This window comes from Ambystoma mexicanum, chromosome 13 (genome assembly GCF_040938575.1).
Source record: "Ambystoma mexicanum isolate Mex_15411 chromosome 13, UKY_AmexF1_1, whole genome shotgun sequence".
NCBI lineage: Eukaryota > Metazoa > Chordata > Amphibia > Caudata > Ambystomatidae > Ambystoma > Ambystoma mexicanum.
This window is the reverse complement of record NC_090938.1, coordinates 402,555,528-402,569,091: the sequence shown is the minus strand read 5'-3', so window position 1 is coordinate 402,569,091 and position 13,564 is coordinate 402,555,528. Positions and strand designations below refer to the sequence as shown.

At 46.8% G+C, this 13,564-nt stretch overlaps 1 protein-coding gene across 1 annotated transcript in view; it reads left to right on the top strand.

The window, feature by feature from the left end:
- The window catches only part of REC8 (REC8 meiotic recombination protein), a 655,306-nt gene that overhangs the window by 498,807 nt on the left and 142,935 nt on the right, over positions 1 to 13,564 (top strand). Inside the window, exon 14 of the mRNA XM_069633986.1 lies at positions 6,744 to 6,907. Within this exon, the coding sequence (XP_069490087.1) occupies positions 6,744 to 6,907 (164 nt within the window). The remainder of the gene's footprint in view (positions 1 to 6,743; positions 6,908 to 13,564) is intronic.

The following is a 13,564-nucleotide window of genomic DNA, read 5'->3' as shown; positions in this document are numbered from 1 at the left end:
TCATGTTACAGGCAAACTCAATTCTCTGGCAGACACTCTAAGCAGATACCCTCTATCAGAAGAACACAAGTGGCAACTCGACAGAGATATAGTAGACAGAATATTCTCACAATGGGGTCACCCCCCATTAGACTTGTTTGCCACAATCCAAACGCACAATGCCCAGACTTTGCGTCTAGGTTTTCCAACCAGGGTTCAAGGGGAACGCCCTGTGGATGAATTGGTCAGGGAGATTTGCTTACGCTTTTCCCCCGACACCACTCCAGAGCAAAATAGTGCACAAGATGCACCAGGAACAGGTAACTCTAATCCTAGTTGCTCCTATGTGGGCAAGGCAACCTTGGTTTACACATCTGCTCAAACTGGCGATGTGCGAGCTCCCGTGCCCGTACAACATGATAACACAACACAAGGGAGCATCCCTCCACCCACACCCTCAATCTATGAACTTGGCAGCTTGGCTCCTGAAGTCATAGAATTTGGCCACTTGAATCTTCCACAAAGGTGTATGCATATCCTAAAAGAGACACGAAAACCCAACACCAGAAACTGCTATTTCAATAAGTGGAAGGGATTTGTGATATGGTGCACGTCACAAACACTAAACCTAACAGAATGTTCCCCAGCTAACATTCTACAATACATGCTTACCGGCCTAGTATTTAATTCCAGCAAAGTGCATCTGGCGGCCCTGTCAGCTTACACCACGTCACAGAACAAGGTGTCCTGGTGGAAAGTTCCTGTCATTAAGGCATTCATGGAAGGGGTAAAGAGGCTATACCCACCAAACTCCAACCTGCCCCCAGCGTGGGGTCTCAGTATTGTGCTTTCCAAGCTCATGGGTCCACCGTTTGAGCCTATGCACAAGGCCAGCCTAAAACATCTGATTTACAATACTACATTCCTAGTAGCTATCACCTCTATAAGACGAGTCAGTGAGATACAGGCTTTGTCCGTGCAAGACCCTTTCTTCAGAATACACATGGACAAGGTTGTCCTCAGAACACATACTAGGTTCTCACCTAAGTTCATTTTAAAGTTCCATAGAACTCCCTAACTTCTTTCAAAATCCATCTATCTCAGCAGAAACAAGCCTCCATACACTTGATGTACGGAGGGCGGTCTTGTACTATGTGAACAAAACTAAGCCTCAAAGGAAAACAGACAAACTCTTTGTTTCCATAGCACCTGGAAAGGAAGTGATCACATATCAAAGAAGGCCATCTCCTGAGGGATAGTCAAGTGCATACAGCTCTGCAATTCCCTATCCAAGAAAGTCTTACCTTGTACCCCGAGGGCTCACTCTACCAGAGGTAAAGGAACTACCTTAGCTTTCAATACAAACGTCCCTCTAGACGCCATTTGCAAAACTGCTACATGGAGTTCCAGCCATATGTTCACACAGCATTATTGCATTGACTCACACTCTAAAGCAGATTCACAGGTGGGACAAGCGGTTTTAAAACATCTCTTTGCCGCTCTACCTTCTCACTTCCCACCTCCTTCTCCAGATACTGCTTGCTAATCTATGCAGAGCATGTGATCTAAACAGATCCACAAGCTCCAGAAGGGATACAATTCTCACACAAATTGCATTTCTGGTACTTTTAACTGCTTAGATTCACATGCCCCCACCCTTCCTCCGGTTCTGGAGTAGAAGGTGCATAGATGTTTTCTGGGCTATCACTGTTTCTGCTTTATTACATCTGTACTCATGCTACACTTCATGCAACCTCATGTCAGAAATAAACAATCTGAGGGACCTTGACGCATGAAGGACCATGGGTACAGTACACGGCACACATCATATAGATATTTCTGAGGTTTGTGGAATCTGCTTAGACCACATGCTGTGCATAGGCCGACATCTAGTGGAAGCTGCAGAGTATTACAGTTGTTGTTTTCGAAACTCGAAAAGGGACGTCGACAGGGGTGCCAGCAATACTATCCCTAGTGTGACGTCCACTGTGCTCATGATCCCTCATGCGTCGAGTTCCCTCAGATTGATTTGTTCTGCCATTCTAGACGGATACTTAGAGTGGAGTTCCTCTTTTGGCTGACAGCCATTTATGTTTACCTAATTACCGATAGTTACTTCTTTCTATCCTTTATATCACCGACTATCGACATACAGACGCCGGTGAAGGACAAGAAAACGGCTGTCGAAAGACTTCAGGGACAGATCCGTTTCGGCCTTGGAAGGCCGCTACAGACTTCGGGCCAAGCAGTAGGGATAGAGGGGTGAGGTCATTATAGGATCTATATGCCCCTTTTCTTGCACTACATTCGCCTAGCTGCCACAGCTTTTCGTTATGGACAAGAGCCTTTAAATTCTGCCCCAAATGCAATAGGAAATGTCCCTGGGTCGATAAACACCTAGTCTGTAACTTGTGTCTCCTGAGAGACCACATTGAGGGTTCTTGACGGGCGTGTAGGCTCTTCAAGCCCAAGACTTTAAAGGACAGGTCTACCAAACGCTGGGCCCACTACACCAGCCAATCGGAGGCCATGGAAGTAGAAGGTGCTTTCAGTGATGGCAGCAACGCCGCAGTTTCTGACGGCAAAGGCGATGGGGTGGCTCCGGCTACTCAAGCGCAGGCCCCCCACCCCGGAAGACAGGCCAGCGGTCTTGTTATGGGGACAACACCCGGCGGTGGAGGGCTAACACTTCATCCACCACTAAGCATACAACCCGAGGCCGGGACTCGACACACGTGTTGAGCGGACAGCAACACACAACGTCCAGGGAAAGGTCAGTGGAAACTCTGTCCTCTGGGCACTCTCGTTCGAGATCGCCGCATGACGGGTCCCGACCGTCAAAGGACGGTACAGACGTCGCGCAAATGACTCCCACTGAGGGCCGATCATCCGCAGACGAGGCTCTGGTACAGTCCGCACTCGAAATTTGACGTTCTGCGTAAAATCAGGTGCTAGGCCCCAAACAGTCTTTTAAACACACTTCAGAGAGCCAAAGTAGGGAGAAAGAACCCAAGAAAAAGTATTCAAAGACCCCTCATAGGGAGAAAAACCCTCAATGGGAGAAAACCCCTCATAAGGAAAAGACCCCTCATAGGGAGAGATCTTGGGAGGCTAGGGCCACCCCTCATAAAGATACATCTCAAGAGGCTAGGCCTAAAGATCCTGTATTACCTCCTCCAACAGATGAAGATATCGGACTCCCTTTCCAACCATTGGTCATCACTAGCTCGGCACAATGGTCAGCAGAGGATATAGACAGGGTCATGAGGAGGATGTCCTTCATGGCCAACTTCTATGAAAAAGACCCTGCCTATTTTCAAAGTTTCCAGTGTACTCCCACCCCCCCACCCCCTCACTACAGCACCCTCTGGGTCGCAAATCCCTGTTCTACCTGCTCAACCCCATGCTAAGAGGTCTTGCCCCGAGATTCCAGTGCAAAGCACAGTCATTGATCTCTATGACCCGGACTCTGACCATGAAGACCTCTCTATCCAAGAGGCAGCAGACCCTTACTACGGGGATGATGCAGCAGTCACTTATTACTGGGATGATGAAACCCTGAGGTTGACCTCGAGGCAAATATGTATCCCATAGATTCACCAGTTGATCAGGACCCCCCGTTAATGGACTCACCAATTGACAACCAACCCCTTCTGAATGAGGTGTTAGTCAAAGCAGCAGAGCACTTTCAAATAGAGACTCATGAGGTACAACAAGATTAGGATGTTGTAGAAGAAATCCGTGGGGATAAGAAGACTGTTACACAGTTTATCCCACTCTCAGCGAAAAATAAAGCCATCGCTGGAAACCCCTAATCTTATGTGGGCAGTGAACCCCCGCATAGAGAAACTGTTTAGACCTGCCCCTTCTGACCCGCAGTATATCACAGAGGGCAATTGAAGCCTGATTCATTGGTTGTAACTACAACAAGGAAAAGGGCGGGTTCTCCCCTAGCTTCCTCTGAGGCCCCGCCTGACATGGAAAGCAAAATAATTTACACAATGGGCAGAAAGGTTGGTTCCTCTGCGGATTTCCAGACTAGAATTGCTAATAATTCTACCCTGTTGGGCAGTTACAATTGCCACAAATGGGATGAGGTCTCGGCCTTACTATCATCGGCCCCGGAACCACTTGAATCTCAGCTTGCGCAGGTAGCCGCAGAGGGCAGAGCAGGGTCAAGCTGCTTATTAAAGACCAATCTTGACGCAGTGGACAATGAAGGCAGAATAATAGCGGAGGGTACTGTTGTCAAGCATCATGCTTGGTTGCGCCAATCGGGTTTTAAACCAGAGACGCAAGCTACACTTATCAACATGCCTATTGAGCCCAATGTGCTCTTTGGCAAGGCTGTCAAAGACGCCTTAAAAACAGCCAAAGAAGAGAATGAGACTCTCAGGTCTCTAGGCCAAATCACCAATAAACCCAATGGCCAGAGGGCAAACGGGAATTTTCGCCGCTTTTGCGGCCAAAATTCTCAAAGGGGTTCCCCTTATAGCCAAAGCCAAGGTACTCCCCGGGGAAACAATCAGGGACAGTCCTCCCAGTATTACCCTAGAGGAGAGCGCAGAGCCCGCGGACGCGGTAGAGTCAACTCCTCCCGAGGTGGCACTCCACCTCGTTCATCACAGGAACAGGGTCCTTGTCCCCTAAGGGGGAGTCTCTACTGGGTACGTCACACTTTTCTTGACCCCTAGGGAGGGTGTTGCGGAGCAGCTCACCTCCCTAGCCTCACGGGGCAGGGGGGGCTGCAGAAGAGACACATTCCTTTGATTTGTCACAGCTGTCAGTACTGGCAATCTTAGGGACTATGGACCTTGGCTATTGAAAGCCAGCTGTGGGTTGCACGCTCCACGCTCTTAATCTAGCTAAAGAGCCAAAGCAATGTACGTTAATGGTGTCAGTGATCTTGTTGTAGTCATAGATTGAAAAATGTACATAACTACAGATATTTGTTGAGACAAAACAATGTTGTATTCAATGTGTTGACCACTATACTGTGGCCAGTGCCAAAAAGTTACAAAGCCTGTGCATTTCGGATTAGTGGTCCACCGTCAGGGCATATAGCTGGCACACAGAATGCGTGTGGTGGTCAGGGTATCTCAACGTGTCACAATCATCAGCTGCCCATCTGGCTGCGCACCCAACTACTTCTACTGCTGTGAAAGCAGTGGGGGTGTGTTCATCCGACTCGCCTAGGAGGAACACACCCCCACTGCTTTCACAGCAGATCACCAAAACCATTAACATACATTGATCTGGCAATTTATCTAGGTTAAGGGTGTGCAACCCACACTTCTGGCTTTTACTAGCCAAGGTCCACAGTTCTGCCATTACCTTGAATGCCACGTGCTGAGGCATTTTCCAATGGGTATGCACCCCTCACTTCAACATTAACCAGAATAAACAATTGAGAATACTGAACCTACCTATGGTGGGGCCGGCTGACACCTAGAATTTGTGCACAATCTTAGGGACTAGTCAGTTTCCCCACAGGAATGAGCAAAGCAGGCAAGTGAAGTGAAGAAAAGGGCTTTACTGACCTCCAAAATGTCACAACAACTTTCAAAGCAAGCAAAAAGAGTGGGGTCCCATAGGAATCTATGGAGGGAAAGGTGCAAAAAGAAAATATTTCCTAACATTTGTCTGAACTTTGAAATAGTCCAGCAGCTGCTCAGGGGCAAAGTGGGTGTTCTTCAGGGATTACCAGAAGAGGTTATTCTTGGTACTGATCTGCCACTATTTAAGAAGTGGTTCAGTCAAAAGCCAGGCGAGGAGCTGATGTGCTTGAGGAAAGCTCAGCCAGTTTAGATAGGTGTATCAGGTTGATTGTTGGGCTTGGAAACCCTAGGGTGACAGTGTGTGGCCACAAGATTTTGGGGTTCCCTCTTACAAAGTCCCCTGCATGTGCCTGTGGGTGTTTTGATGCTAGGCCGGAAGTAGGTACACAGGAAATCACCTGACCTCTCCAATCTTGTTTTAGTGCTAAGAGGCTGTAGTGAGCAGTGCATGTTTTGGTCCCATAGTTCTTTAAGGATTTTCTGTATCATTAGTGCAAGCTCATGCACTCATGACCCTTTAAAGTCTGACCCTTTAGAGTGTGCTAGCATAGAACAAGGTTAACATACTGAATTATTAAAGGAACTGAAGAACTCCTCTGTGACATGCAGCCTGCATCAGATGTAGAGTAAACATTTCTGTGGTCAGACCAGGAGGGAGAATCAGCGACCAACGGTGGTCTGCGCTGTGAACTCTGGAATGCGCACATAACATCCAAGATGGAGATCAAACCTAAAATAGTCGTACCTAAAAATGGAAAATAGGAGACTATGTACTAAGAGCACAGTAGTCAATAAAGTGAGCAACTTTAACTTTTTTAAAAATAAGGTTAAAAAAAAGATGAGACTCAATGCTGATGAAAAATGTGCAACTGTAACTGTTGTTCTCCCACATAGGTAACTTTTGTAGAATCACATATTGACCCACAAACCTCACTTTTAAGGAATGTGTAATAAATGTGTGACTGTGCAATGCCATTGTTACAAGAATCTCATGATGGCTGCTGGAAGTGGAGCCTCAGCTATTTCATCTTTGGTCAAAAAGTACCAAATGAGATAGAAAGGCTGTTTTAATTTATTGCACTGACTATTACCGGTTTCATTGTAAGCATCTAAATCTAAGAAAGATCCCAACTGTGGAGAAATACAGTAACTGTACCGGTAAGTAACTCATTTGTGTACATTACCTGTGCTCCCTTTTTTTTGCAGACCGATGGATGCCCCCAGAGCTCTGCTGCTTGTGGTCTCGCTGTGCCCGGATAGAGAGAGTGGACTATGCCAGTTTAGAGGCAGGGGCTGCTGCCGAGCAGGAAGGGGAGCTAGGTGTCGAAGATCAGAGGAAGATGCAGCAAGAGAGCGTCAGTGAGCTGGAGGTATGCACTGGGCTGTGGAATGTCTGGCAAAGTCTTTATGTGAAGTAAGGTTTCCCAAGCCAAAGATCCTTCGCAGGTAGGCCTTCATCAATTTCAAAACACTTTTCTAAAAAAAAGTATTTAAATATTTTATTTTTAACTTTAGTAGAAGTCAGGCAGAGCTATTGTATTGGGGGAAAAACTCAATGTAAAGGGTTCTGACCTTAAAAAAAAAGCAAAAAAAAATTGCATATTGCCAGAAGACTCTTCTATTCTTTCACAAAAGAGTCTGTGAGGAAGTGGGAAAACAGCAGGAGAAATCCAACTATTCTCCTCTAAACGGTGGTACCTTTGTGCCTTTTCTAAAGGAGTCGGATTGTCTGCAGCAAATCCCACTAAAGCCCCACGGTCCTCTTCCAATGGATGTGTGGGCGGTTGGGAAAAGTTATGTGTTGTGCTAAGAAGGATGTAATGGTCACTGTTTCATCTGCAGGTATCCATACTGACACCGAGCCAAGAGGTAGGACTGTCCAGAGTGAGGCCTTTTGAATTCTAGGTTAAATAGGCATGTGTGTTAGGGTGTGTGGCGACTAGAGTGTGGAATAGTAGCAGTTCATGACTGAAAGCCAAAGTCTTTTCACCCAAGGAGGCTTCATCAACAATCTGTAAGTAGGAATGCGCAAGATAAAAACATTTCCTCCCCCACAATCCAATGTGGAAGTCTACTGCTAGGTCTGGAACCAATAGTGTAGTGTACCTGTGCTCACTACAACCCTTGTGATACAATGTGCTAGTGTAATGGAAGACATGGAAACGGAATAGGCCATTTTCAGCACTACATCTATTCCATTTTGATGGTCTTCTGGAAGACAAGCAACAGGAATAGTACCTTTCAGCACTATATTCTCCACAGAAAACAGTGATGCTCGTCTGGAAGCCTTGCAATAGGAATATGCACTTTTGAACCCGCATGAGACAGTGATGCTGGCTGCCATGCTGCTAAAAACAACATTTCCTGTGACGCATTGTACTGGCCCCCTGAAAGGTTAGGTATCTGAATGGGAACTTTTCGCACTCAGAAAGGATGCATATCTGGTAAACAGTGTGGAGTAACAAACAGGGGGCGGGGGCCTGGGAGTCCCTCTGCCGGACATTAGTCCTGGTTAGGAGAGATTTACCCAGAGTCTTTAGCTCACTATATTTCATAGAGGAGAAATATCTAAAACATATCAGTCTTTGTCCTACCCTAGGGCAGTCCAGGACCGAAATGCTAAGCAATTCTCCTCTGAACAAGAGTACCAACAGCAACCTCCGATACGTGTTTCGGTCTGGTTGGACCTCATCAGTAGGGTGGAGATGTGCCTCTCTAAGAATAGTGAGCAAGGGGTCAACGTCTGGATTGCCCATGTAACTTAGGGTGAGACCCAAAGTTACTTCCTGGTAGTCCTTCTGAACCTGCTACCACTTGCTAAAATCGGGCCCTTTCATTCAGTTGAAACAAAACCCCAACTTCAGTTCACACATGTTTAGCTCGCCAGCAAGAATGTTCTCTACAGAATGAAATCCTCCCTCACTCGGAAGATTTGCAATGAAAATGATGGAGATTTGTAGGTAACCTTGCGGATATTTGGAGATCCGGGAGAATTTGAAAGCATTTTAGAATGAGTTGGAGAAATCCTTAGGTACATTTGGAGAGAAAATTAAGAGGGTAAGTTAGCTAATTTAGTAGATGTTCGCTGTAGAGATGAACGTATATGTCACCTGTCCATCAAAGGTTCGAATTCCAGAAGGGCAGACTTCACATTTTATTGTCTAGATGTTGATTCATTTGAGTACCTTTTAGTTCAGTATCTCTTTATTTAACACAACGATATGCATGGAACATATTGTGATTCGGCATATGTAGTGTTGTGAGTGGTATTTTGTACTGAGGTAGTGTTTATTCTGGAATATGTAGTGGGATTCTCCGTTCTTTTAGGCAGAGTGCATCATGGTTCGGCCCGAAGTCCATGGAGAATTCCATGGGCTTTTTTTGAAACATCTTCGACGAAGAAGGTAATCCGATTCCATTCGGTTTCGAGCCATTAGAACCACATTGAGTACTTGAGAAATTGCAAAATTAAGAAGACAGGTTAGCCGATTTAGCATCAATTCTGAAAGATGTTAGTGGGTTGGATAGCACTCCAGAGATGGATTTTTAACAACCTGACCTCCATGCCCAATTCTAATGCAGCATACAGGAAATTGATGGCTATGGTTACAGATGTTTTGGACTGGGGGCCACCTGCTAAGAAGAAAGGTGGAACCTGTCCTCCCTATACACACTGCCATGAAAGGTCCATTGTTGGATCTATGGAAAAAAAACCTACTCAGTGATAGCAGTGCACAAAGATTTTGTTAGGAAATAAAAGCCAGTGCCCTCTGATCCAGAATTCCTCGCAAGGCATCCTACGCATGACAGCCTAGTGGTGCAAGCCGTATCCAGTGATATAATCACTGGAAATAACATAAAGGGTGACTCAGTATTTTTTAAAGGCTCTATCCAACTCTTTTCCCAAATATTCTAGGACTAGAGTTTGTTTATATAATTGCACCAGTCCTAAAATATGATGGGCAGGATGTTTAGTGCCTATAAAAAAAATATTGAGTCACCCTCTATGTTATTTCCAGTGATTATATCACATACAGACTAATTAGCGGCAACTGTAAATGCAAAGGCAAGCCAGTTTTCTTCATTACCAGCTGACTTGGATGATGAAAGGTATGACGTTCTTTCCAAAAAAGGATTTGCCTCTGGCAGTATGTCGTTAAAGGCCGTAAACTCAACATGCTCACTCGCCAACTACACACACACACCTTATGGTCAGTGATATCTGAGGTGGCAGAGCATATCCTGGGGAAATGAGGGATGGCTTCTTGAATGTTGTAGGAGATGACAAAGAAGCAATGTGCCAAGCCTTCCAATTGGGTCTCGATGCAGCAGACTGCGTTGGAAGAGCTAATCCTTTCAGACTGGAAGACCAGCTCTTTGTAGGTTACCCCTGCTCGAAGACAGTCAAGGGAGTGACAAAACAAACCATCTTTAGATGGATTGTGTTGTGTTATGTGTCTCTGAATGCTACTCTAGATCGGGAAAGGATATCCCTAAAGACTTCAGAGCAGATCTAACCAAGGGCATAGATGCTACATCGGCACTCCAGAGAGGAGTCCCGGTGAAGGATATTTGTCAGGCTGCAATGTGGGCTTCCATTCACGCCTTTGCAAAACACTATTGCACGGATAGAAAAGTTGAGCTGGAGCCCCTCTACTGAGAACGAAAATGGGTCAAATACCCTGTTCTATGGAATTTCTTCCATTAAGGAGGATCTACAACCATGTTTTAGCTCACTTCACCCTTCACAGAGAGAGTTTGGCAACAACCAGACCATGGAAAGACATCAAGCTGGATGTGCCCTACTGAAAACTGGAAATATCCAAACACTAATTCTCCTGCTTTAACTAGATGAAAACCAGATAAAGAACTCCACTAACTCCCAAAGTGAATTTCAAAACTTTCCTACTGGCTCCTGTCAAGCCCTTCAAACACTCCCAAATGAAGCAAACTGCTATATGGTTTACCACTAAAACCAATCTTCTTAAGAAAGAGAGCATAAGGTTAGAACAAATCTGGAGAAAAATCTAACTGTTACAGGCAAACTTGTGTTCTGTTGACAGTTCTAGATCTACTCTTCCTCATCGTGGGGCGAGGGCAGGAGCCCCCCCACCACCCCCAGCCCAGCAGAGGAACCACACGCCGAGCGGGGAACACGGACAGGGCCTGCCTGACCCTGTCCCCACACGGCGCCTGACTCGCCCATGCCGGGCGCAGCGCGGCCTGAAACCGAGGCTGAGCCTCAATTACATCAGCTGGAACCGCCGGCAGGCGGATTACGCCGGCGGCCAGCTCGAAGGCCTGTTGGGTGCCTGTTTGGAGCCGTAGGAGCCAGGGGCCAGAATCTCTGCCCTTTCAACTCCAGGATCTTTCACTATCAGAAGCTCGCATCCGGAGCGCGAGCCGACCCACGCCGATGCCCACCTACGGCACCCAGCCACACCACGACGTTCCGGAGAGCCATCCACCATGGTAAGGCTCCCATGCCCCTGAGCACCTTTGCCTGTAGAAAGACACCCGATTTTGCACAAGGCTTTGTGCACGGGACCACGACATCGCTTTGCCTGACCTCCTCTGCCTGACCCTATGATGCCGGGCGCAGCGCGGCGCCATATCGAGGCTGGTGCCTCGTTGCTAGGCTACTAGCAGCCTTTGAATAGGCCACATCTGCCGGCAGGCGGAAACGCCGGCGGCCTCACCTGAAGGCCCCTGTTTGCCCCCTGTTTGCACACTGGAGCACGCTACTCTGCCCGTGCTCATACCTGCAGTATGATCTCTATGCCACCATCACAACCGAAGGCCGGTGGAGTAGGAGATCCCGCAACCCATTGCAGGAGCAGCAGGTTTCAGGAGCGTCGGTTACGAGCCCTGCCAGACGCAAGGTAGGCCATATGCCTCCCCTAGTTGTACTCCAGATTCCAGCCACTTGCCTGTTTTTTTCTCTTTCCTAGAACGCTTGGGCACCCATATGGGCCCTCTCTAGCATACGGCATCCAGCCTGTTTACCATTGCCACATGTAGAAACAGTACATGTATCTCAACTTCTACATTGTGCCCTATGGTCGCTAATAGACCACACTTGACTTGCATTGTGCCTCATGGTCGCCATATTTGACTTACATTGTACCCTATGGTCGCTAATAGACCATGGTCGCTAATAGACCACATTTGATCTGTATTGTGCCCCTTGGTCGCGAATAGACCACATCTGATCTGCATTGTGCCCCATGGTCGCTAATAGACCACACCTGCTCTGTACTGTGCCCTATGGTCACTAATAGACCACATTTTATCTGCATTGTGCCCCATGGTCGCTAATAGACCACACTTGATCTGTACTGTGCCTTATGGTCGCTAATAGACCACATTTGACTTGCATTGTGCCCTATGGTCACCATATTTGACTTACATTGTACCCTATGGTCGCTAATAGACCACACTTGCCCTGTACTGTGCCCTATTGTGCCCCATGATCGCTAATAGACCACATTTGCTCTGTACTGTGCCCTATGGTCGCTAATTGTCCACATTTGATCTGCATTGTGCCCCATGGTCGGTAATAGACCACACTTGACTTGTATTGTGCCCTTGTGCCTTGACACTGTACCCAGCATGACAGCTGCATCTAGCCTGCCTGTTCTTGGCCTTCTCAAATTGCTACTGAAACTGCACCTAGCCTGATAGCTGCATCTAGCTTGCCTAGTCTTAGCCACCTCAATTGCCACCGAAACTACTCCTATCGGATTATTATCCAGTCACTTAGCATGTACTCCCTGGGTCTTGCCTACAGGTCACCCTGGCTACCATTGTATATCGCCCTCCTCATCACATTAGGAATACATCCACCTAAAATAAGCACCAAAGTTAACACTCTGAGTCCTTGCACCACGTCCTATTCCACCCATTGCACCTGCCATATCATGCTCAACACACAACAACCCAATACTGGACTTAAAATGACCCACTATCCAGATAGCACCACCCTACAAAGGCCATGCAACACTGTAGACAGAAACCTTAGACTACGTGCTCGCCTGTCCAAACTGCATGAGCTACCAGCCAAGAAGGCTGAACTATCAAAATCCCGAAACAAAATACAGTTACCCTTGAAGGGTATTGCGGAACCTACTAGGAAACAGCCTAAGCCCAACAGACCCAAAATAAATAACTCCAAACAGGCAACTAAAGGTAGTCAGAACACCACCAGCCCTAACTTAGCTGACCACAAATCATATCTCAAAGGTGCACTTATAAACGCCAGGTCGCTAGTCGCACACGCCACAGAGATCTCAGATATCATTGCTACAGACAACTTAGACTTTTTGGCCATCTCAGAATCCTGGCTACATGATGCGGCTGGCCCAGCCTTATCACTAGCAGTCCCAGACAACTATACAATCCTACGTGCGGACAGACTTACCTCCCGAGGTGGAGGTCTAGCAATCATAGCTAAAACTAGCCTGGACATGAGGATCATCACTACTACCAATATGCAATCCTGTGAATGCCTCACGGTCAAAATAACCATCGCCAACTCCCAAACCCTAAACATCATCCTCATCTACAGACCACCAGGTCCTATCGGAACCTTCTCTGAGGACATCTCGACATCCCTGTCCAATAACCTAAAAAATACATCCCAAACAATAGTGCTAGGAGACTTTAATCTAGGCTATAATGACAATAAGGACACCCAATCGTCAGCGATTGCTCTGACCCTGAAAGAGCTGGGATTCATCCAAAAAGTTGAACTACCCACCCACAACAAAGGTCGCATCCTTGATTGGATAGCAGAACATAATTGCAAAGTAAATATTACGGATTCTGTACCGCAGATCTGGACTGACCACCACCTGCTATTATTCTCAGTGACAACCCACCGGGTCACTGCCCCGTCCTCACTTGCCCCACCCTTGCCAACGAGAAATAAAAAACTAATGACAGTAGAAAATCTAATGCCCGTTATAATACCTAAATTAAACTCACTACCCGACTGCATGGACCCCAATCTGTTAGTCGAACATTAT